This window comes from Prosopis cineraria, unplaced genomic scaffold (assembly GCF_029017545.1).
Source record: "Prosopis cineraria cultivar Desert tree isolate PC_DT_omini unplaced genomic scaffold, ASM2901754v1 PC14, whole genome shotgun sequence".
NCBI lineage: Eukaryota > Viridiplantae > Streptophyta > Magnoliopsida > Fabales > Fabaceae > Prosopis > Prosopis cineraria.
The window spans coordinates 26,792,559-26,816,080 of NW_026555345.1; the positions used below are offsets into that span (position 1 = coordinate 26,792,559).

General features: G+C 31.7%; 3 protein-coding genes across 8 annotated transcripts; 1 reads left to right on the top strand and 2 right to left on the bottom strand.

Moving 5' to 3' along the window:
• Positions 1 to 499: 499 nt before the first annotated feature.
• LOC129292675 (pentatricopeptide repeat-containing protein At1g62670, mitochondrial-like) lies at positions 500 to 4,236 on the top strand. 4 transcript variants are annotated; one of them, XR_008588941.1, is made up of 4 exons: positions 500 to 706; positions 1,024 to 2,354; positions 3,186 to 3,446; positions 3,646 to 4,236. XR_008588941.1 is itself a non-coding variant. In XM_054930272.1 (2 exons), the coding sequence occupies exon 1, from the start codon at positions 687 to 689 to the stop codon at positions 2,346 to 2,348; it is 1,662 nt and encodes a 553-aa protein (XP_054786247.1). In that variant the 5' UTR covers positions 500 to 686; the 3' UTR covers positions 2,349 to 2,354; positions 3,186 to 4,236. The 4 variants fall into 4 exon arrangements, 1 of the variants encoding a protein (XP_054786247.1); XR_008588940.1 differs by having other exon boundaries at positions 500 to 2,354; positions 3,635 to 4,236; XR_008588939.1 differs by having other exon boundaries at positions 500 to 2,354.
• Positions 4,237 to 9,155: 4,919 nt separating this feature from the next.
• LOC129293372 (protein BASIC PENTACYSTEINE2-like) lies at positions 9,156 to 10,801 on the bottom strand. Of its 3 annotated transcripts, none has more exons than XM_054931298.1 (3): positions 10,667 to 10,723; positions 10,376 to 10,473; positions 9,156 to 10,281 (listed from the first exon to the last, which is right to left on the bottom strand). In XM_054931298.1, the coding sequence occupies exon 3, from the start codon at positions 10,175 to 10,177 to the stop codon at positions 9,332 to 9,334; it is 846 nt and encodes a 281-aa protein (XP_054787273.1). In that variant the 5' UTR covers positions 10,178 to 10,281; positions 10,376 to 10,473; positions 10,667 to 10,723; the 3' UTR covers positions 9,156 to 9,331. The 3 variants fall into 3 exon arrangements, with proteins under 3 accessions (XP_054787273.1, XP_054787274.1, XP_054787275.1); XM_054931299.1 differs by having other exon boundaries at positions 10,606 to 10,716; XM_054931300.1 differs by lacking the exon at positions 10,376 to 10,473 and having other exon boundaries at positions 10,667 to 10,801.
• A 10,393-nt stretch (positions 10,802 to 21,194) lies between these two features.
• Positions 21,195 to 22,178, bottom strand: LOC129292249 (mitogen-activated protein kinase kinase 9-like). The gene has a single exon (XM_054929815.1). The coding sequence runs from the start codon at positions 22,132 to 22,134 to the stop codon at positions 21,205 to 21,207; it is 930 nt and encodes a 309-aa protein (XP_054785790.1). The 5' UTR covers positions 22,135 to 22,178; the 3' UTR covers positions 21,195 to 21,204.
• Positions 22,179 to 23,522: the final 1,344 nt, after the last annotated feature.

Sequence of the window (23,522 nt, forward strand, 5' to 3'; positions counted from 1 at the left end):
TCATATAAATTAATTACATTACAGGTGAATTTTAATACAGGAGGAACTGAGGTGCGTGATGGAGTGACAATTAGTGTTAGAATGCTTGAAGACGAGATAAAGGATTTCTATACAAAGATTAAATTATTGCATGCCCCATGTGGTTTTTAACGCAAGAACTAAACATGTACATGAATAAGAATCCCAAGTGAATTTTTTTTTTGGGTAAATGATATTATCTTAAATTGGGACTCAAAATACTATATTAACTCCGAAATGGAGTTATGAAGATGAAATTTAAAATTGAAGGGTTTATGTTTGAATGGAAGCAAGATGAAATATCTGCACTGCAAATTTAATAAAAGGAAGTTAAAAATGAGTTGGAGGTACAAAAGATTTTAAAAAAGATATTTATATAGTTTTTTCTTACAATTTGTTACGATTTTTATTCAAATAATATTAGCTTAGAATCATTCGTTACCAAAAAGAAGAATGAAAAGATCTCTTTAGATTGCCATTAGCCCCTTGAAAAGGCATTACGAAAAAAATAGAGGGGGGAAAGCTAGTTCCATTTTGAAGTTCGGCGCAAAAAGTAGGGTTAAATTTTCAGTGGGAATTGCTCTGTTTCACGAGGGCTTAGATTCTTGCTGCTTGTGGAAGGATCTTCTTCTAAGCCTTTGTTTGTAGATCCCATTGGCCATATTATCATGTTATGTGCATCTACAAGGTATGGCTTCCCCAAATTTCCCCACTTTCTCCTCTCTTCCGTCCTTTTCTCTTTACCTTATTCCCTTAATCTCAAGTTCCATGCTCACACCCAAACCCCTATTGCAAATAACATCGACGATGCTGTCGCTTCATTCCATCGTTTGCTTCGTATGCATCCCCCACCCTCCATAATTCAAATTAATAAGCTTTTAGGATCAATTGCCAGGGCTAAACATTATCGCACTGCTATCTCATTGTTTGCACAAGTAGAGTCGATGGGATTCACCCCTTGTTTATTCACACTCAGCATCTTGATCAATAGTTACTGCCATGTAGGTCAGATGTATTCTGCTTTCTCAATATTAGGGAAGATTCTGAAGATGGGTCTTCAACCGAATACCATAACTTTGACTGCACTAATGAAAGGACTCTGTTTTAATAACAAGGTTGAGAAAGCACTACACTTCTATGATGAGCTAATATCGAAAGGATTTCAATTAGATGAGGTTAGTTATGCCATCTTATTAAATGGTTTGTGTAAAACGGGGAAAACAAGGTCTGTCACTAAGTTGCTTCGAAAGATGCTGGACCAGGGAATTAAACCTGATGTAGTTATCTACAATATAATCATTGATGGCCTTTGCAAAGAGGGACGTGTAATTGAAGCACGTGATTTGTGTTTTGAAATGAATGATCTTGGAATTTTTCCAAATGTTGTCACTTACAGCTCTCTAATCCACGGTTTCTTTAGCATAGGGCAGTGGCAGGAAGCTACTCAGTTGCTTCATGAAATGATATTGAAAGACATCAAACCAAATGTCTATGTCTATAATATATTGGTTGATGCATTTTGTAAACAAAGAAGAATCACAGAAGCCCAAGCTGTGTTTGCTAGGATGATGAAATGTGATGAGAGACCTGATGTTGTAACTTTCAATGCTTTAATGGATGGGTGTTGTTTGATGAATAATATTAATGAGTCAAAGGAAGTATTCAATAGGATGGTCCAAAGTGGGTTGACAGCTGATGTATTTAGTTACAATATCTTGATTAACGGATTATGTAAGATTAAAATGGTTGATGAAGCTTTTGATCTCTTTAAAGAAATGCACTGCAAAAACGTGGTTCCCGTTGATGTAACTTATAATTCTCTTATTGATGGCTTGTGCAAATTAGGGAGAATGTCACATGCGCAAGATCTTTTTCTTGAGATGCATAATAGTGGTCATACTCCTGACATAATCACTTATAATATTATGTTAGATGGGTTTTGCAAAAGTCAGAATCTTGAAAAGGGCATTGTGTTAATCAAGGAAGCTGTGGACCGAGGAATTTGGCCTGTTGTATGCACATACAATATACTTATTGATGGTTTGTGTAAAGCTGGTAGACTAAATGATGCACGAAAGATTTTTAAGTACCTTTTAATCAAAGGCCATCTTTTTGATGTCTGTGCTTATAACATAATGATCAATGGCCTTTGTATGGAAGGCTTACTTGATGAAGCTATGGCTATGCTTCCAAAAATGAAAGAGAATGGCTGCCTCCCTGATTCAAGAACATATGACAGACTTATTCAAGCTCTTTTGAAATTTAGTGAGAATGATATGGCAGAGAAGCTGATTCACGAAATGGTCAACAGTGGGTTGCAAGAACGATGAAACAAGGTCAGCTATTCTAGTCCTTATTTGTGTAGTGTTTTTTCAAGTGTTAAAATTTGCCTTTAATAGTTTTGAAATGCTTTTCTTTCTGTTTAAAATTGTAGGATTATTCAATGGTGTTAATGATGTTGGAGTTTTGCTCGAGTTAAATACTTTATATATTTATTTTCATTTTGATTGTGTATATTAACAGTGATTTTTTTTTTAATTGTTTTAACGTGACTTCCTTCCTTCTTTATTTTCTGTTTCTAGTTTTGTTTGTCTCAGTTGTTGTTCATGACATCTCATTTATTAACAAAGTAGCTATAATAAAGTTTTCTTTGATTTCAGAATCTAAAATTGATAAGCCCTTGCAAAATATAATGAAGCTTCTAAAAAGTTCATTAGGTTGTTTGACAACCAAGCAAAACAATGTCTGAAGAACTTAACTGGGAGCACGAGCACAAGTAAAATTTTAAGTGTTTGTTATGGTAGAATTATTGTTGAATTTTCATAAATTGTTTGCAAGATTTGTTTGTTTTGGCAATCCGAATTATTTTTTTTTTTTTGGGTCTTCTTCAAAGTTCTAGTGGACACCTTCTATTTTGACGAGAATGGGAGCTTAAATATCATGAATATGTGTCGAGTCCTTGAATCTCTAATGATGGTCTCTATACTTATCTTCAATGTAGTAATAAAACATTTAGAAGAAAATCATCTTGTCGGCCCATGGACCTATTATTTATTTTGTTAAAATACTGGTTAGTTTCTATCTTCGGCAATTCCCAAATTCAATGAAAATAACCTTTGAGCTTATACATAAAACTTGGCTATTTGTTTATCTTTGTGTTTGCACAGTTCGTCCAAGACATGCATGCCGTACAAAAGCAATGGCCTTGACATATATTATTATGATTGATGGGCTTTGTGGAAGGCTTGTTTGAGGAAGAGATGGTCTTGGTTTAAAAAATAAAAGCGAATGGCTGCCCCTTGGATACCATAACTCTTGTCTCAATTGTCCAAACTCTCCAGAAAAAAAAATGGAGGATGACAAGGCTAAGAAAAGTCCTTCTGCATATGATTGTCAGAGACAGAGGTCGTCCTACATAATTAAACAAGGTCAGATACTTCAGTTTTGAGTTCATACTTATTTTAATGGTGAATTTCCCTAATGGTTTGATCAATTCACGTCCTAAATTATTAAACAGCCTTTTTGTCATGGAAGAAGCTGTGATCAATTCATGTAAAAAAAATATTTTGATTTCATGCCCTTCCCTGTACTCCAACAGTTAATATTGAGTTTAAAGACTGTGAACAGGCTGCCGGAGCAGGGGTGCTAAACAAGAGGATAGAGCTCCAACCAGTACAGACATCTTAAGTTTGCCGATTGGTGCTTCAGTCAACTCAAGAGGTGAAAATGCTTGTGGTGTGATTATCAAAAGCATTATCGATGAGTGGGTGATTATCATTTGGGGTGTGCCCACCAACTGTAACTGATGTTAAAGGAATTAGTAAAGGTCCGGATATTTGCTGGAATAAGGGAATATGCATAGCTGAAATCACTACTGAGTACTGACAGTGCTTGGGCGTTGAACTTGTTAACTAGAGAGTATATGGTGATCATCCTTGTCAGAGATTTTACAGAGGAAGCTAGGAAAACCATTGATAAAAATTAGACTGTAACATTGAAATTTATGTACAGGGAATTCATTTTGGAGGCTGATAGGTCAGCAAAACTGGCCCCTTTTTTTTTTTTTTTTTGCTTCTTTGATCAACTTCCACCTCAAATTAGGGAGGTGGGAGATGACGAAAGGTTGTTGGTTTTTTCTTTCCTGGTATTTTTGTACCTCATTGTTTCAATGATAGTTTCAGTTCCTATTCAATAAAAGACTCTGAACATTACTCTGTCCCTTGTTCCTGTACAGTGCTTTGCTAATTTGATTCATTGCTGCGTTGAGGGCTGTCAGTTGCTGTTGCTTATCAACCTCTGCTTTTCATTATAGCTGAATTAAAGTCTTTTTTGTGCTTGACATCTAAAATGGTAACCCATGATTACTACGATTAATTAAGAATTGACAATGTGTTTTTGCATTTACTTGTAAAGTAATCATGCAATGGCATTGCTTACAGGTAACAGGATGATAAATTTAACCCCTACATAAAACTATTTTATGCATTGCTTTATATTTTTAATGGATTAAAATTTGAAATTTTTTATTGGACTTTCTTTGGTTTTGATGTTTTTATAATCAATCAGAGGAGGCTCAGCAGCCTTAGGATGTGAGTAACAACACTAGAATGTGATTCTTTGATGCAACTAAACCATGTTAGCTAAGGTTAATTTGGAAATTTTTCATCATCAGGTTTAAATATCTTGATGAGTTGGCTTTTGCGTTATTTACTTGTCTTGTACATATACACTGCACAATAACTTTATGCTGTGGATGAATTTCAGAGTTTCTTGGCATAGTGACAATTCTAAAACTGTCTTCCAGAAATACATTAGTGGAATTATGAGTGATGCAATTCACCTACTGACATGTTGAAACAAGCAATTTGGCAAACTCATCAGAATTATACGCTAAATTTAAGAGCCAGAGCTTGATATTAAGGCAAGTGAATGTTATTTTATGTGTACTCCTCAGCTACAACGCATAACATGCATGTGTGATATGTTCCAGACTTCTGGTCACGATGTTCTTTGTAACTATGAATTTTGTTTAACAAAGATTGTCATTTGAATAGCCTTATTCTATCAATTTCACTGTTTCAACTAAATTAAAAGTTATCAAATCATTCAATAATATGCAGTTCTCTCGCAGGCATGTTATGTTGGAGGGCTCAGACTGTTTTGGCCAAGGTTTGTTACGCACTTTTCATCTATGCTGAAATTCTCAGTGTCTCAGCAGATAGATGTCTGGTTTCTTTCCGGGCAAATCATAGTCAGTTTCAGATATGAACATTCTTGTTTATTGTTGCAATTAAAGGTTCATTTGTTGTCTAGCCATCAACTCTAGAGTACTAATAAATGAATTTTCCAGAACTCTCAAGTCTAAACATTATCAACTTATTGAACTGAAAATGCCTGGTGAACAACTAATTGCTTTCAATTTGGCTGCAATGGCATATAGACTTTTGTAGCGCTTCTGGGTTTTTTTTTGTTTTAATTTTTGAAAAAGCGTTGGAGTTTTTCATTCAAGAAATGTACAACAGTTATTACTATGAGGACACGTCACATGTCAAGTGGGGTCCCGAATTCCGCAACTGTTGGCATTAGCCAGTGGAGAATGAAGCAGAAGTTGCACTCGTTGAGTAAAACCTAAAAGTATGTTACTAATTTTAGACATGGAATGCCCTACTATAATTCATTTGAGAACGTTTTATGCCAGGTTAATGGATTCGGTTTTATATATAAATCACCGTCTTAATTATCTTTTTATAAGTTATTTTGCAGAAAAAGAGAGACCATTAGTTACTATCTTCTGATTTTACTTTCATATTTTTTATGAGCAAACTAACATGTTACATAAGAGAGAGAAAGTGTTTCTAAAGACCATGTATTTAATAAAAATAAATTAAGCAAAGAAATTAGACAATGTTAATTATTTAACTACACTTTTTTAAGTGAGATAATTAGAAGTGATTTGCATATAAAATTGAAGGCAATATGGGGGGGGGGATTAAACATCACTTATTTAACTACACCTTTTTGGTGAGATAATTAGAGGCACTCGTACATAAAAATGGAGTATGTAACATCACGAATCTCACAGCCATGCCATTATTAAACCAAAATAATATTTTTTTATTTTAAATTATAAGATATTTTTAAATAAAATTTCACATATTAATAAATCTTGTTGAATATACCTAACAACCTTATCTTTTTAAAATAAAAATATAAACTTTTTAAAATATTCATCATTTAATATATTCAAAAGAAAATGAAAGAAAATTAATTACAAAGAGAGAAATGATAATATTAAAATTAACACATTTAATAAAATTTTAATGTACCAAAAGTGTTTTATATTTTGAAATGAAGAAACTCTTTTAAAAATATTCTCTAATTTGGAATGGAGAGAGTACATCATTTCTCCAACCTTATGAATTGTATTGGATCCACCAACTAGGAAACGGAAGATTAGCAGATTAATGCCACCGGATAAAAAAGAAGACATGATAAAAGCAACTTGCATTGTGATAAGGTAAGAACATTCTTTTGGGTACAGCTTTTGTTTGAGTTAGGTTCAGTGCTAAGGCATCCCTCCATACTCATGGCAGTTACATAAATGCTTATAAATTGTCCAACAATAAAATTTTCACATGGACAACTCTATTTAATCCTACAATCTTGTAAATTATAGTTTAAATTGTTTTCAACTAAACTAATATGGTAAGAATTAAAACAAGAGTTTGGATTCATGAAATCTAAACTGTTCAAATTTAATTACAATTCAAGTATATTAAATGCTCACTTTTAATTTCTCAAGTTAAAATTTTATATTTAAAAAATTTGACAATTAAAACATGTTTTGTTTGAAAAAATGAAGCTATTATATTTATTTCACATTTGGCACTTACTAAAAAATTATAAATACTAAGAATACAATGACATAGAATTCGGATCATTCAAATTTTAATTTAAGCAATCCAAATGACAAGGAAATGGGAGTGGTTATCACATTTAAGCCTTCAAATCTCATTTCCTTATTTAAATAAGCTCCCTTTCAAATTATAAGAGGGCGATTGATTTTACTCCACTCAAACTTATCCATCTCTATCATCTATCGCCATTTGCTTCCACATCTAATAAAAGTTATTTACTCTTCGCATTGTGCGCGTGCGTGTGAGTGAGTGAGTGAGAGAGAGAGAGAGAGAGAGATCATGATCTAGTGGGATCTGTAAAGCTTCATAAAGTGAAGATTTTGTTCAATTGTTAGATAGATCGAGATGGTATCGTGAGTTACAGGATGATATATCTTTAAATAACATAACTGCATTCTGTTCAATTGTTGTCATCTCTTGTATCTGGCATGGCTTTTCCTTTATTACATTCCCAAGGGAAGAAGATGAAGAAATGCCTTGAAAAGCATTTTCCTCAGAAAGAATTTTTTTTAAAAAAAAATCTGAAATATGAATCAAATGGCTGAAGAGAAAAGTACCATCATAACAAAAAGAGCACACCAAATAGCTTAACAAGCATTCAAGATCACATCTACAAGGAAAACAATTTCCAGCTTTCTCGTCTGCCATGAATCAGACAGCTATAATATGGTCCAAAATGCTTCATCTTCTTCCAAGTTTCAACCTTTAGCTGTCATATTGCTTGGGAAGGTGTGTCATAATAAATTCACAAAGAATCCTTTACCCAAACTCACCAATAACTTCACAGAATTTAAGGCTTCTCCAACAAGAGATGTGTTCTCAACTCCCTCATCTCTCAAATAATTATTGTATTGAAAGCTTTTTCTTGCTTGCTACTAAAGAAAACAATGCATCTGCAGACTGCCGACCACCAAACAAATATTTTCATTTTAAAAAAGCCCTTTTACCCATAAAATAACTAAATAACTTGCTAAATAAGATTATTGAACTACTGGTCAGGTGAAAAGGTTGTGCCAATTTTGTAAGCTATAAGTGAAGCACAGGGTAACTGTGAGTGTATGCCACTAGTAAACATGTAACCCTGCAAGAGTCTCAAATCTACGACATTGACATACTGACATTCCTCATCGCCCACCAGTCTATTAAGTATTGGTAGATAAAAGCCAGTGTAATTAAGTTTTCAAGCTGTTCTGTTATTGAACATGCTAATAAAAACATTTTTTGGTTAATGACACTGATAGCTCCATATAAAATTCATCACACCCGGATTTACAAAACATGGAGTTAACTTATCAGGATACATCAAAATGATTTGGCTATCATATTGTTGAAACTTCGGAGAAGAATGATTTGATTCGTGCCTAAAAAGTTCATTTTTTGCCACATATATTATTCTAAGCATTTCACTTCCCTTTTTTCATAAATTAAACCCTTCATGAATGTAAATGGACCATCTAAAAACCCATTGGAACGCAGGGTTCTTCTGATTGAGGTTTTGCAGAAGGCATAAAAGCTAATAGGAAGCCGGCTGGTTCCTCTATAGACCTTGGCTGTAAATGGGCTTGTACTAATAGATTTTACTTATAAGGTAGGTCTGTTCAAAGAGTTATAATGTTTTCTTGGGAGCTTAATTCTCAGTGTTTAAAAAAAAAAAAATTAGCAAGCTGCAATCTACTTGGTAGCTTATGCTTATACTTATTCTCTTGCCCTCAACTACTATTTTGTTTCTTTAGCTTGCTATCCTATCCAGTCCTGATTTCCATGGAAAACATTAAAAAATCATCACCCAATAAAATCCCCATTATTTCATTGTTATTGTTTTCCCTAAAACACCGAAAACCAAAAACACATAGTCCTAGATGTACTGTTCACAACACCTAAGCAACCACTCAATTGATCTTCCATATAAAAGGTTATTTCATACACAGAACAGAACATAAGATTCTGCCCTCAATTTCACCATAGAAACCCTAACCCCTCCCTCTTTTCCATAGCAATAAACTATACTTTCATATTTAGCTGGAAGTAATCTTCCCAAAAAGAAGAGGGGTATACTTGGAAGCAGCATTCATTCACCATAAGCATCAGTCTAAGGGCAGATAAAAACTTTCTTGCCAAATACATTTTAAAAAGGTTTCATATGCTATTTCCGGATCAGGTACTACTGGATTAGGACCAACAACCACAAGAATGAATTCCCATGGATTAAATCCAAAGAACTAAACAAAACGAGATATTAAAATTGAAAGGGAAAAGGAAATGTAGCATGACTTTGGAAATTCTTGCACTACAAATAATCTAAAATGCCTCTATCTCAAGCCAAATACAAATATATACATGATCAACAGGCTGACTGGAATAAGAGGCCACATGTGCCATAGCATACATCTACGAATCTACCTGATAGTGACAAACTTGTTAGTGCCATGTTTTGCCCAATAAGTCTTCAAATCGATTGGATTAGAGAAGTTATAACCCTCAGCTGCAAGTTTTTCTAAGACTTTCTTAAATGCTCCTATACTCATTTTTCTTCCAGCTATCCTAGCACCACGGCGCTTTGTACTCATAGGCAATGGATACATTGACATATTTGTTGTGCAACATGCAGATTGCCACCCACCAGAACCCCATCGGTAACACTGTTGAGGAGTCCCAGTGCACGAACAAACTGGAATAGGAATACTTGAGATATCCATGTCAATCCCATTTATCACAATTTCAGTAGTTTTCTTTGCAGACCTTGCACGTTGAACTGAAAGAGTATTCTCATCCTTTGGTGTACGAGGTCCTCTTTTGGGCTTCTTTGACTTGGGAGATTTGGGTACCTTGGAACCGTGCCTTTTCTTACCAGTGCCACTGATCTTCTCAACAGGTGCCTCTTCCACCGGTCTTTCTTCCTTCACCAAATCAGGTGGTTGAACCAACTGCATGTGATGGGCTGAAGATGTCTCTGGAATAATAGCATAGTTTGCTGGGTTAGATGGAATCATGTTCAAGAGCTTCTCTCTCTGACTAATCCAGGCTTCCCTCATGTAATCCATGGGGTAAGTTGCTTGTGGCATCCCAATGGTCCTATGGTGAAATGACACATTGTTTCCAGACAAAACTGAAGCATTGCGCCCTCCAAGCATTGGTTTTTCAGGCATTGACGACATAAGCTGGAGCCCGAGATGATTCTTAAAGGAAGTTGTGGGTTCATAGTAACCCCAATTTCGTATGTCAAGGCCATTATCCCCATCCATTACAACAAGAGATGACTAATGCAGATGCAGTACAGTAGTGTTGTTAAATTTTCAGCTAAATTAAACAGGTCATTGGGTTCCCGAAGCGGGTTCTCGAACCGAGCCTATAGAACCGAAAAGAAAAATAAACTCAATGTGATTAAAGAAACAAGAGCAAAAATAAAAATAAAAAAAACGTCTGGGTACCCACAAACCGACCTTTATATCCACTCAAACTAGAGAGACCTCACAAATATATATAAGCAAAAGTTCGTTCAGCGTAGATTTAAACTTGTGGGATTTGATCTGAGTTCACACTGACCAAGACAGAACAAAGGAAAATGCATACATATCAGATCTCTGAGCGAAAAGGAACAGATCAATGGAAGCAAGACCGAAATGGAAGTGGGCATAACAATAATTTCAATGGCAAGAGAAAGAATAGTTACATTAAATTTTAGGAGGAAGAAGAACAGTATTTCCTCTTCTAGCAGGCAGAGAAAACAGTACCTGTAGTTAGGGTTCTTGCCGTCTACGGTGGGAGAACGAAGAAAGCAAAGTGAAACACCTACACGCCATCTTAAATTCTAATCTGAATTGCATTTATTATTTTTTGCAAATTAATTATTTATCTTTTTATTTATTTACTTTTTAAATTCAAAATATGCCCGACTCCCTACTTTCAAGACTCAAGTTTCAACGCAAACTATTTTTAAAAATTTAAAAAAAAAAACACGAAGAAATAGCAAAAGATACGAGGTGGGTTCTGAAATCTCATTTTGAAAATTTAAATAGTACATATTTTTATAGGATACGAGTCAAATAAAAGTAATTCATAATCTACCACGGTTTGGTTGAAAAAATTTAACCTAAAGAAAAAAAAAATAAATGAAAAGTTATACCCGTCTCATTTTATATTATAAAATAATTTTAAATGAAAATTTATTATTTCAAAATATAAGACACTTTAATAAAAAATAAAATTTTATTATAATAATTTATTAATAAAAGATAGCAAGATGCCATATTATATTAGGAAGCACAACATAAGATATATGAAATATAAAAGGTGAGGAAAGATTTAGGTATTTAGTATTATATACATCTAATTTTATTTATAAAAAAAATAGAAAAAAATTATTTTGATATTATTTATAAGATATTTTATTATTTTTATGTCTATTTTTTCCTTATTATATATGATGAGAAATTATTAAAAATAATTTTTTTATCTTTATTAAGGGCAAAGATAAAATTTTATTAAATTTTAAAATAAAGTTAATAAAATTTATATATGTTTTTAATTTTAGTGAAACATATTAAAAATAACTTATAAATATAATTAAAAAAATATGCATAATATATTATTATTCAATCTAATCAAAACAAATAAATTTAAAAGTGTTAATAATATTTATAAGAAAAGCTTGTTATGAAATAAATAATATATAAAAGATTTATAAGTCTTGATTTTAAAATAAATATTTTTAATATATAAGGTTAAGTATATAAATTATTTTTAAAAAAATATTTATAATCATATTTTTTAAATGACACAGCTTATTTAAACTATATATAGATATAAAAGCATTAACATCACTTGAATCTAATAATACAATTAAAATATGTTATGAGAGGGAATAGAAAGATAAAGTAATAAATTTAATGTTTAATTATCATTTGATAAGTGAAAAAGTGCAGATGCGCATGAAACACATTGACGGGTCTACGTGGAATGAAGGATTAATTAATAAGTAAATGCATCAGGCCAAAAAATAAGAAGAAGAAGCGGTAAGTGCAATAACGTGATGGTGCAAGGTCCACGATCCTTTTCATTGGGCCCTTTTCTTCCGGTCCACTTGATTATGGTCAGAATTCTCAAACAAAAGGGCGTTGATCAGCACATTCATACCCAGCTTCTTTTCCTTCTTCTTCTTTTTAAGCGGCCCTCATGCATTATTCTAGAATTCGATTCTTCAAAGTAAGTATAGGAAAATATTTTTCAGAAGAGTACAACTCTTTAAATGGTATTTAAATTTTTCAGAGGATTAATCTCATGGCTACCAACTGTAAGGATACCTTGAGCAATAAAAAAAAACCTAACTTTTTTTTAATCAACAAATATTGATCTTATTAGCAAGAATTTAGCACATACTCCCTCCGGTCTTTATTACAAAATACTTTCAATTATTTTACACATCTAAAAAGAGTTAGTTTTTTTTTTCTTGATATCATAAAAAATTATATGTACGTTTATTTTTACCTTTGATTTTAAATAATGATACAACTATATTAAATACCTTCATACTAATCAAAATTGAAAAATGTAATTTAATTATTGCAAAGTGTCCTATATTTAGATCAAAAATTACTTCTAAAAAGTGTTTTATAAATTAGACTAGATGGACTAGCTCTTAAAGTTGTAGGTTTAAATCATACTATCGAGTAAGAATCTTGTTAGTGTGTGACTGGTAATTGTCTCCATGTCTATAAGTGCTTTTTGATCTTAAAGGCATATCCTAACCTTAATAAACTTTTAACACTCACCTCACCCAAACTTGTTTGCATAAAGAGAAAATGCTAAGTTTTTTTAATAAAAAAGTTAGACACAATTGCGGAACAAATAACAAAACTATCATATCAAGAATCATGAGAGTCATGAAGTGTAGTGATGTCCATGCTATGTAGATTAAAGTCGAGAATAAGGGTTGCATTTGTAAGGCTACTTGTTTAAGCCCATTTTTATGAGAGTTTGGACTTAAAAAATTGGCAATTTTTAGGGGAATCAGGCTTTGGAACCTTAAAGAAAGGGGCTTATGTTCAGGTGGTCCTCTAAGCTTGATTTCTTTTTTTAAAAAAAAAATTCTTCCCCAATCCAAAATACATAGCTTCGCATTCTAAAAGAGAAAAGCCCTAACACCACACTAGCCATTTGTCACTCCCTCTCTCTCACAATCATACTTGACAGTTGACCTCGGCAGGATGAACCAAGCAATCACATACTTAGCAATTTAAACTAGATCAACCAACTATATAGTATAGTGAAAACCTAGGTCATCTCCTAAAGAGATGCTTATAGATTAAATCCAGAGCTTCTTATTAATGCAATTAAATTAAAATAAAAGTCTCAATAGTTGATTGATTTTAATTGATTAAAACTAAAACACTAATTAATCTAATTAAAGCCTAAAGACCTAAGCTAATGAGTTTGTGAAAATGAGATGGAATAAGGTACTTGAAGTTAGATTAATGCTCAAAACCTAACCATTTATGAAATGTAAATTAGCCACCCTTAATTCTTCTATTCATAACCAATTTATGATGCCATCAGAATAATTATCTGTAGCAACTTAACTTCACTAGAGACCCTAATTAAGCCTAAAATTTTAGAGCCCAATTCAACTTCCTAATTTAGTTTTAGGCCCAAGTTAGGTGATTAGGAAAATTTCAACAAGTATGTTTATCCCCTTACAACCCAAATGACCCCCAAAATTATGATAGATCACAAGCAAGCCTAACAAACACTCCTCAATATAATGATGAAGCATAAGCTAAGTTAAAACACTTAAGAACATTCAAAATTATAGCACATTTAGGAGTGGTTGAAATATATAGCCCAACATACCAAATGAAATTTAAAAATAATCAAATCAATCTCCATACAAAAGTATCAACAAAAATTATGGTCATAAAGACAAGATATAGCAATCCAATATTATGATCTTACATTAATGGAAAAAAATTAAGAGAAAAATAAAAGGATTACAAAATTGAAGACTTAAGTGGTTTATTGAGCTTTCATCCTCCTCCAAGCACCTAAAATGATTTAGCCTTCAAAGTCCTTCAAGTTCTCTATGAAAAGCTCAAGTTGGCCGAACCTCTTCATGGAACTGAGTAGAGAATGAAGCATGAAATGGATGATCAAGTAGTAAGGATGTGTAGAGGGGAGTGAGATGAGAAGAATGAAAGTAATTTGGTGATGATCCAATGGTTAGATAAAGAGAAATGGAGGAAATAAGGGAGCTGCCATGGCTGAAAAAAAGAGAGAAAATGAAGAACAATGAAAAATAAGAGAGAAAAGATAAAATGAAAATGAAAGAGGGGGTGAGAGATTGTATGGAATGGCTAGGGTTAATGTTTTTAGTGAAAATGAGCTGAAAGGGGCATGCAAACTGCAAAGCAGCTACCAAATGGGGGAAAAATAAAATAAAAAGAAAAAGAAAAGGTTAGGGTGAGATACACACTTTTTACATACTCAAATAGGTGGATTTTTCTCATTAGCTTAAAAGAAATATACTAAGTAAGAACATTCTCACTCATTTCATCAAATGATCTAATTATTCTCTCCCTTTTTCAACCCATAAATGATGCCAAATTTGCCATTTTTAGCTCTCTTTCATGATCCTTGAGACTAATTGCAAAATTTTCAAGTCAACATGTGCTGCCAAAGTTACAAAATGCACCCAAAATTAAAATCAAATATTCATGTGACCTAATAAATAAATCTTTGCACATGAAATTAATTAATTATCATGGAAGAATATTAATAAAGTAAAATTCAAAGGTTATGACATGTGAAAGCTCATGCATGAATATAAAACTCTAACTCGGTCAATAAAGTTAACAACCCCCAAAATGTGATTTGTATTTTATAACTCCCAAACCAAATTTAATTTTGAAAAAATAATTACATATTCATTCTTTTGGGCATAATAAACATGGAACACATCATTAACTCAATTTTTCATAAAAAGTGCAATTTTTTACCGAAATACACCTATTGCATAATTTCGCCCTTTAGGCAATTTGCTTGCTTTTGACACCATGAATACACTAAAATAGGAAATATAACATGTAAAATGGGTCATAAGTGAATGGATAAAGTGTGTAAAATGTGAGTTTTATCACAAGACAATAATAACAATTTATCCCTCATTGTAGTGCTTTCCTCACTCCTCTTGATTTCAACAACGGCAGGTGACAATGTCATAGTGCCCAGTCTCTCCTTACTATCACTCCTCTTGGTCTCCCTCTCCCTCATGGCAGCTCAATCTCAACAAGTGATTATTGGACTCATCTCTTCTCATTGTGTATCGATCTCATTGTCATCTAAACCTCGACAACAATCAACAAGCTCTTGATCTCTCAATCTTGCAAGAGGACTCACATGCTCTCGCCTCTCATCTTATGGTCTTAGATTCTCGGCTTTAGGTGATGCTAGGGGTGTTCGGTTAGTGTAATCTCCCTCTCTGGTTACAGTACTTGCCATGGGTGTTCACAATTTTCTGTTTCTCTGTCACGCTGCAATTCTTAAAACTAATATCAATGAAGGTACTTGAATATGAAGAAAGGAGATATAATTTTTTATTGTTGTAATTTTATTGAATTGATTACTGTGTACTTTTTGTTGTTGTGATTCCATTGACCTAATTGTTGTGAACTTTTGATTACATTGATTCCATCAATTTGACTTTGAACTTTTTATTTAGATTTGAAGTCATTCCTCTCGGTGTTTGTTGAAGCCTTAACTTATTTGCTCTTTTTTTGTAAAAAAAAATGATTTTGATCTGTTTATTCAAGTGAAATAGATCTAAATTTTATTAAGAATGCTTGGAAGTGGTGGATCAAAAATTTAGGAAAGTAATAAGGATTGACAGACTTGAATTCTTGTGAATTCCTTTGGACTTGGATAAATTCATACTTCTTGATCACTTGATTCATTTATTTTGACTTTGAGAATATTTAAATTAACTTATGATTTTATAACATTAAAAAATAATTATAAAAACATTAAATTTTTTTTTCTTCAAACGAGCTTACAGGCTCGACCGTGAGTCTTTTAAATAAGAGATGAGTTTTGAAAATGTAGGGATTTTAGGAAAATCGGGGTTGGGCCCTCCCATTTTTCCAACTCTAATGTAGATTTACTTGATAAGTATGCCAATCCACACATCTACTTCCTTTTATGAAAACAAGGTTGGATGTGATGATTTAATTCTTCATCTTAAGCTCTCTAATCTTCTCAATGATGCTCACATTCATCCTAATTGTGCATTGTAATATATAGGGAAACTTAGATTAAGACAAATAGCAATATAACTGGAACACTTAAACAGTAACAAATGTAAGGGGGCAAGGAGTAATTTGTTTGTAAAAAATGAAAAAAAATTAACTGTAGCTCCCTTATATTTTAGGTTATTTTCAATTTTGGCTCCCCATATATGTGTTCCTACATTCATTATTGCGCTTAAATGTTTTTAATAAGGATTTTATATCCTATCTGTAAATTAGGCTAAAATGTATTATTAATCCTTTAACTTTATATTCCCTCTAATTCTATTTATAAGATAAAGAAAAAAAATTGGTCTCATTTATAAGTTAACTTATTAAATTTTCAACACAAATTTTTCCTTTTACCTTCAATTGAATGTTGGAAAAAAAATATGATATTAAAATATATATATTTAATAGGGACAAAGTTAAAATTTTTTTAAATTTTAAAATAAAATTAATGATTTTTAAGATTTTTCTAAATTATGGTGAAACATATTGAAAATGAATTGTAAATAAAACAAAAAAAGTACAAAGTTTTATTTTGGTCTCTTAATTTCATAAAGTGTCTTTTTAATATTTTAACTTTAACACTGTTAGTTTTAAATGATTATTATTTATACCAATCTTTATTATTTTTAAAAAAATAAACTTAATATGTCAATATCTAAAAATATTTTTTCAATATTTAAAAGTTCAATGTAAGAAATTTTTGTTTATAAAACTAATAGCATTAGAGTTAAAGAATTAAAAAAATATTTTATAAAATTAAGAGACTGAATTAAAATCTTATATAAAATTAGAAGACCATAAATATACTTTATCCTAAAAATTATATAACAATATAAATTTTTACTTCAACTTTTCACAAAAATATGATTAAATAATCAAACATTTAAACACTTACTATAGTTAAAGAAGTATCAACCAATATAATAAAGAGTAAACATAATTTTCCAAAACACTACCATGTTAAGTAAAAGTTGACCATGGTAAAAAGAGTTTTAAATATAATTTTCAAACTTTACTGTGGTAGAAAAAAGTCTGTCATGAAAACGGTAACTCAAATCCATTTTATAAAAGTTTATCATGATAGAAAAGAACTTTTCATATGATAAAATATTTTTTAAAATGGACTACCATGGTAAAAAAGTTATAAACATAACAAAATAATCCTATCATAATAATTTAGGAACTAAATAAGTTACATAAAGAAATACTAATGAAAAATAATATTAAATAAAGTGAACCTAATAAGATTCCATTTAAAACTAATACTCAAAATTCACCATTTTATTGTAAATCATAATTGCGCATAATGCTTGGCAATTTAAATCTAAACATCATATGAATCACAAATAATAATTAACTAAGTGACTCAAGTATACACCCATAACAAGTACATTGGATCCTAGTTAGATAAACCACACTTTCCAAACATGAATTTAATCATCAATACCCAACATAGACCTCGAACAACACTTTTTACAATTAGTTAATATTATACAACCAAAGTCTTCACAATGGTATATGCTTGATCACTACACAATTACATCAAACATCATATCATAAAACACATTATAAATGTGTATGAAGAAAAACATAATTGAGTTATAGTTATCCAACACAATATACATGTATACATGGAAAATTAATTAAAAAACCATCAAATCTGCACAATATAATTTAACTATTTTAAGTCAAATCAAAAGAGATCATAGGTGTTAGATATCAATCCCATGGCTACAATTTAAATGAGTCACACTAAAGTCAAATGTTGACATGCTCTAAATAAACACAATGTGTCCTAAGTTGGTAATCATACATTACTAAACAAAAATGAGACATAACATAGATAAAGTGATATTCTACACACCAAATCTAAGCCTTAGGTCTCCCTTAGTTAGTCTTGCTCCTGTAAAAATATTTATTAGGGGAATGAGAGACAAAAATTTCAGTAACCAATACTGAAATGCTACGATACATGTAAATGATGTAATGTAACCAATCATATGATTGTTAAATAAAGCAAACAATATTCTACATGACGACACTTTACCTCCCTCCATGCATTGTGCTCGACACTAAGTTACCTCACCAAAGGTGAGTCAATCCAAATTAATAGTCACTCATTAGATTCAATGAGGGCTTACCACATGAAAGGTAAACTTCTAAGATTCAAAATATCTCTAAACAATAAATCATGCTTTCACACACACACACACACATCTCTCTCTCTCTCTCTCTCACAAATATCCTACTTGGCAATTAAATTTTTCAAGCAACAGATGCACATTTTTTCAAATACAATATTTTTTTAATAAAATTCATTTCAACAAAATGCACATAATCAATCACAAGGCACACACTATAATAAATTAATAAAGGCGACTTTTGTTTCAAGCAATCAAAATTTTTTGAATAAGTGATTTCTCACTTCTAATACCTTTAACACCATATCTACCCATGATACAATACTAAATATAATTAATATTTATGACTAGGCACTAATCATGCTTTAATCTAAGATTGGGTTAATTAATCTCATTAACCAAACACTCCTCTATATACTTAAACACTCAATACAAATCATCTCTATTGTTAATTCACTTCTAATACACCCATTAGTTCTCTAATCATCATGATTAAACTCTTTGAGAAGCTAATTTGCATTAATTAAATCCTAAAAACCTAGAGTTTTTCATAAGCCTCCAATCATCATTCCAATGATTTTCAAACATTTTTCTAGACCTAAATAAACTCCTAATCATCACAAAAACACCTCCAAAATTCAGAATTAGCAAAAACCTAACCATAACAATCTAGAATTTAACCCATAATCATCAAATTTGAATTTCAACACTAAAATTGTGATCTGGACTACCCATTACACTTAACCTTAACAACCAAACTCAGTGCCTAAAAATTTGAATCTTTAACCTCATAGGAAAAACTTAACTAAAAACTTATCAAAATCTAAAGGAAACTACGTAAAATAGGAGAGAAATGATCTAGGAAATTACCTCAAATGATTCTCAGGTTTAAAAACCACTTCAACCAACTGAAACTTCAAGCTTTAACAGAGTTCTTGCATTATCTGATTACCAATACAGGGACCGTTTTATCCTCATTCGTCTGTGTGTAGTCGTGATGATGTTAATTATGTCTGCACATGAATGAAGGCCATTTAAATGACACCGCACTTGTATTTACATCCACAAGCGAAGAACCTTTGTTCTGCTCTTGTTTGCTTGTGGAGAAACACAAACTAGGCAGTTTTCACTTAGCCCGAATCTATTGGGCCCAATACAACCCATTTCTTTTTGTGGACCCCCAAACTACCCTTTTACATGTTCTCAGACTTAATTTCACCCATAATTAAGTATCTAAATAGTCTGTTAACTTCAATAACACATAAATCCACAATGAATCCTCAATGGCATTTATTTCCCGCGATTAATTACTTAATTCAAGATTTAAAATGTTACAAATTATATTATTAAATTTTTATTATAAATTTTTTCTTTTACTCTCCTTTAAATGTTAGTGAGAAAAAGTATGCTATTAAAACATGCATATTTAATAGAAGTTACTTTAAAAACTACTTATCGATTTTTTTTTACAATTAATAAATTTTAAGATTTTTTTTAATTTTGATAAAAATATTTTAAAAGTGACTTATAAATATAAAACTAAAATATTAATATTTTTAGAAATGTTCTGAAAGAAAATGAGGACTAGGATGATGTATTTTTGTGAGCTATTAAATACAAAGAGACACCGATACACTATTTTGATTTGCAAAAGTATGCTTTCAATTTCAATTTGCGCGTATAATCATATATTATTGAATGACTCATGATTACTAAAACGTTAAATCACATTATTGTTGAGCCTTGAATGAAAATTTGACTCACGAATTCTATGGGGATGCAATTACATGCATTGGTTAAGTTTAAAATAAACCTTAGTATTATTTTATTGGTGAATGGACTAATTCTGGTCACTCACTCAATAAGTGTTTCATATTATATGATAACAACTATTTAATTTAATCAAAAAAGTTATAAAAGATATTAGCAAATCTCAAATTTTGAAAGATATAATGAATGTTATGATTGTGAGAATTATTTCAAATTTTTGAAGAAAATATCTTGATAGTTTCAAACATTAATGAAATCTGATAGTTGTAGTTGAAACATTTATTGAATAAGTGAATTTAGGACACTCACCAAATCTAAATTCTTAATTATCATTTACAAATAGTACATTTTATTACAGACTTTAAATTTAAATAGCTATGCACAATTTTTATATGTTTCATAAGGTTTAAAATAAGCTTCATTATTTATTATATTTTATAATAATGCTGCTTGCATTAAGTTTTGTATTCTATACGATGATTTTCGATGATTAAAATCATAAATATCATTAGAATTATATATATATATATATATATATATATAATAAGTTAAATAAAATCGAAAACAATAATGGATATTTTTTTATAGAAAAAAAATGAATATTCATTGCAGAGTGTCTAAATGTTTACTTTTGAACAATAAAGTTATTTTTTCACCGATAAAACTAGATAAAGTTTGATTTGGTGTTAACTATTACTTATCCAATTTTTTTTATTAATTTTCAGATTTAATTTGTTCAGTTAATGTATGAGTTATTTTTCACGTGAATATCTTAAAGATTAAAGAAGCCAAATTTATGATAAATGCACGGATCATCATTACTGATTTAATTTGATTCTCTTAACAACTAAACATATTATAGAGATTAGAGATACTCTGGCCAAGAGAATTACCATAAAGATATATGCATTCACAAAGTTTCCTAATAACATTCAATCAATTCGTGTAAAATATGAATATATGCAAAGAATCTGAATTTTTGCAACTGATCAGAGTTTACACAGAATATTTTGAAACAAAAATCAAAGGACTTGATAATAACCCGATCACATATAAAACGGGTCGGTTCCCGGGCTATTGATGACATATAAACGGGTGGGTCAAAAGCTGCGACGCTGTCCATCTCTCACTCGATTCCTTCTTCAAGCAGCAATCCACGAAACTCCGAAACTCGTCGGACGCACTCTCTGGCAAGGTTGGTGGTTCGTTGAAACAAATGGCAGACATCAATGAGGCCCAATCGGGTCTTTGACCCGCCGGTAGAAGTGGAAAATAACCCAAATAGAGTTCGAATAGCGTGAGACCCAAGCTCCATATATCAGCCGCAAACCCGTTATAATTCCCGCCATAACTATTCGGGTCGAACCGTTCCGGGCTCATGTACGCGCATGTACCGACGTATGAATTGCATGGCTCCAACGTCCGAGACAAGACCTTGCTGACTCCGAAATCGCTGATCTTTACTTCCATATTCTGATTCACTAGAAGATTTGACGGCTTGATATCACGGTGGATGATCTTGTTCGCATGGAGATGGCTCAGCCCGTGGAGAACTTGACGCGCCACCGCTGCGATTTGGGATTCAGATAATGTGCCGTTGTTTTTCAGAAGCGTGTCCAGCGCACCCAAGTCCATATACTCTAGCAAAATCGCGACGTCGCCGGACGGCGTCTCGAAGAAACCGTGGAACTTTACTACGTTTGGCGAGTCCGTCCGTTGCAGGATGTCTACCTCTCGCCGAACCTGCCGGCTGATCATCGGGTCAAAACAGCCGTGGACGACCTTCAGGGCGTGGATAGCAGAAGTTCGCTTGTGACGAACCTTGTAGACGGTGCCGCCATTGCCTTTGCCAAGAACTTGAAGCTTTTCAACGTCGTCGGGAGTGATGTCTGCGGCGGAGGAGACGGAGGAAGAGGATATGGTGGGGATGGGGAAGCAAAGGGAGGGCTCCGGCAGCCTCAGGCAAAGGTTGGGGCGGCGACGTTCACGTACAACGTCAGCCATATGTGAAGTAAAGAGACGATGCGTTGTAAGGTAATCGAAGTGAAGGGTTTGTACTGAGTGGGAGAAGAAGAGTGAGTTTGAGAGATTTTATATATGCGTAGATCGATCCTACTTGTGACTATTCAGTTTAAATTAAAATTAAATAATTCCAACTGGAATTTGTATCTATTCTAATCTTTTAGATTAAAGATTCGCTTAGATCGTACACTTTTAATTTAATTTGATAGTTTAAGACTTTCAAATTAAAATAAGCATTTAAGTTTATTAATTAATTAACTTTACAATTACATTGTGATATTTGGACAATATCTTTTGAACAAATCACTTATAAATCTATTTATGCATTTTTTTAAATAGGAATTGATATTTTCGTTTTAAATTTGACAGTTGACATGTGTTTTGCTTTAATTAAGGGATAAATCTCTCTATCCATATATTATAAAAATAGAAAGAGTATAACGGGCATCAAGTTTTTTAATATTTTATATGGGTGACTTAAATTAAGTAATTAACTTAAATTTATACACACACACACACGCACAATAAGTTAGACAAAATCCAGAAGCAACCGTGGTCATTTATTATTTTAGTTTAACTCATCTAATTTTTATTAATTTTTAATTTTATTTTGTCCAATAAATGCATGACTTTTTTATGTCAGTTTTAACGGTTATTAATTTTGATGATATAGTTTAACCTTGTAACATGGAAATAATCGGGGTATGAAGATTTCTAGCTGGTCTTATGTTTTAATTAAAGATATCGCCTTAATTTCGAATCAATTTATGTAATTTAATCTTTAAATTAAATCTAAATAAGTTGTTTTTGAGTTTGATCCACAATTGAATTAAAAATTTATTGGAACAAAAACTTTGGATTCTTCATCATACTTGATTCTCTTGATCTGTTTCGTATCCTCTCTGATCTGTTCGCTTGGTACATTTTCCATTGATTTAATTGGAGCTGTTAACTTAGTAATTAAGCTAAGCTTTTGTTACCCTGCATGCATTACATTAAGTTTAAAATGAGTTAATAAATTATAGCATGATTTATTATATACTGAATATAAATCTTTCATCGTACTTTCACATATTTTGCATGAATTGAAAAATAAACCATACTATTCATATCTTATAAAAAATGGAACTTGCATTGATTTTTGGATAAAAGAATAAATTGATCTCTAAAATATATATGGATTAGGAGCATTTAGGACTCTAAGCTCATTATTTATACAATATGTCCCTTCAACTTTTGAAAAATGTGTGATTCAGCTCCTGCCATTAAAAAAAAAAAGTTAGTTTTGAAACCAAAGAAGGACCACAAATTTTACATAAAAGGATAAAAAAAATTTGTCATTTTTTATATTTTTTAATATTTTTTTCTAT

Bases quoted from the DNA above. Each gene is read 5' to 3' on its own strand.
- LOC129292675 (XM_054930272.1), top strand. From the start codon at position 687: ATGTTATGTGCATCTACAAGGTATGGCTTCCCCAAATTTCCCCACTTT.
- LOC129293372 (XM_054931300.1), bottom strand. From the start codon at position 10,177: ATGGATGGGGATAATGGCCTTGACATACGAAATTGGGGTTACTATGAA.
- LOC129292249 (XM_054929815.1), bottom strand. From the start codon at position 22,134: ATGGCTGACGTTGTACGTGAACGTCGCCGCCCCAACCTTTGCCTGAGG.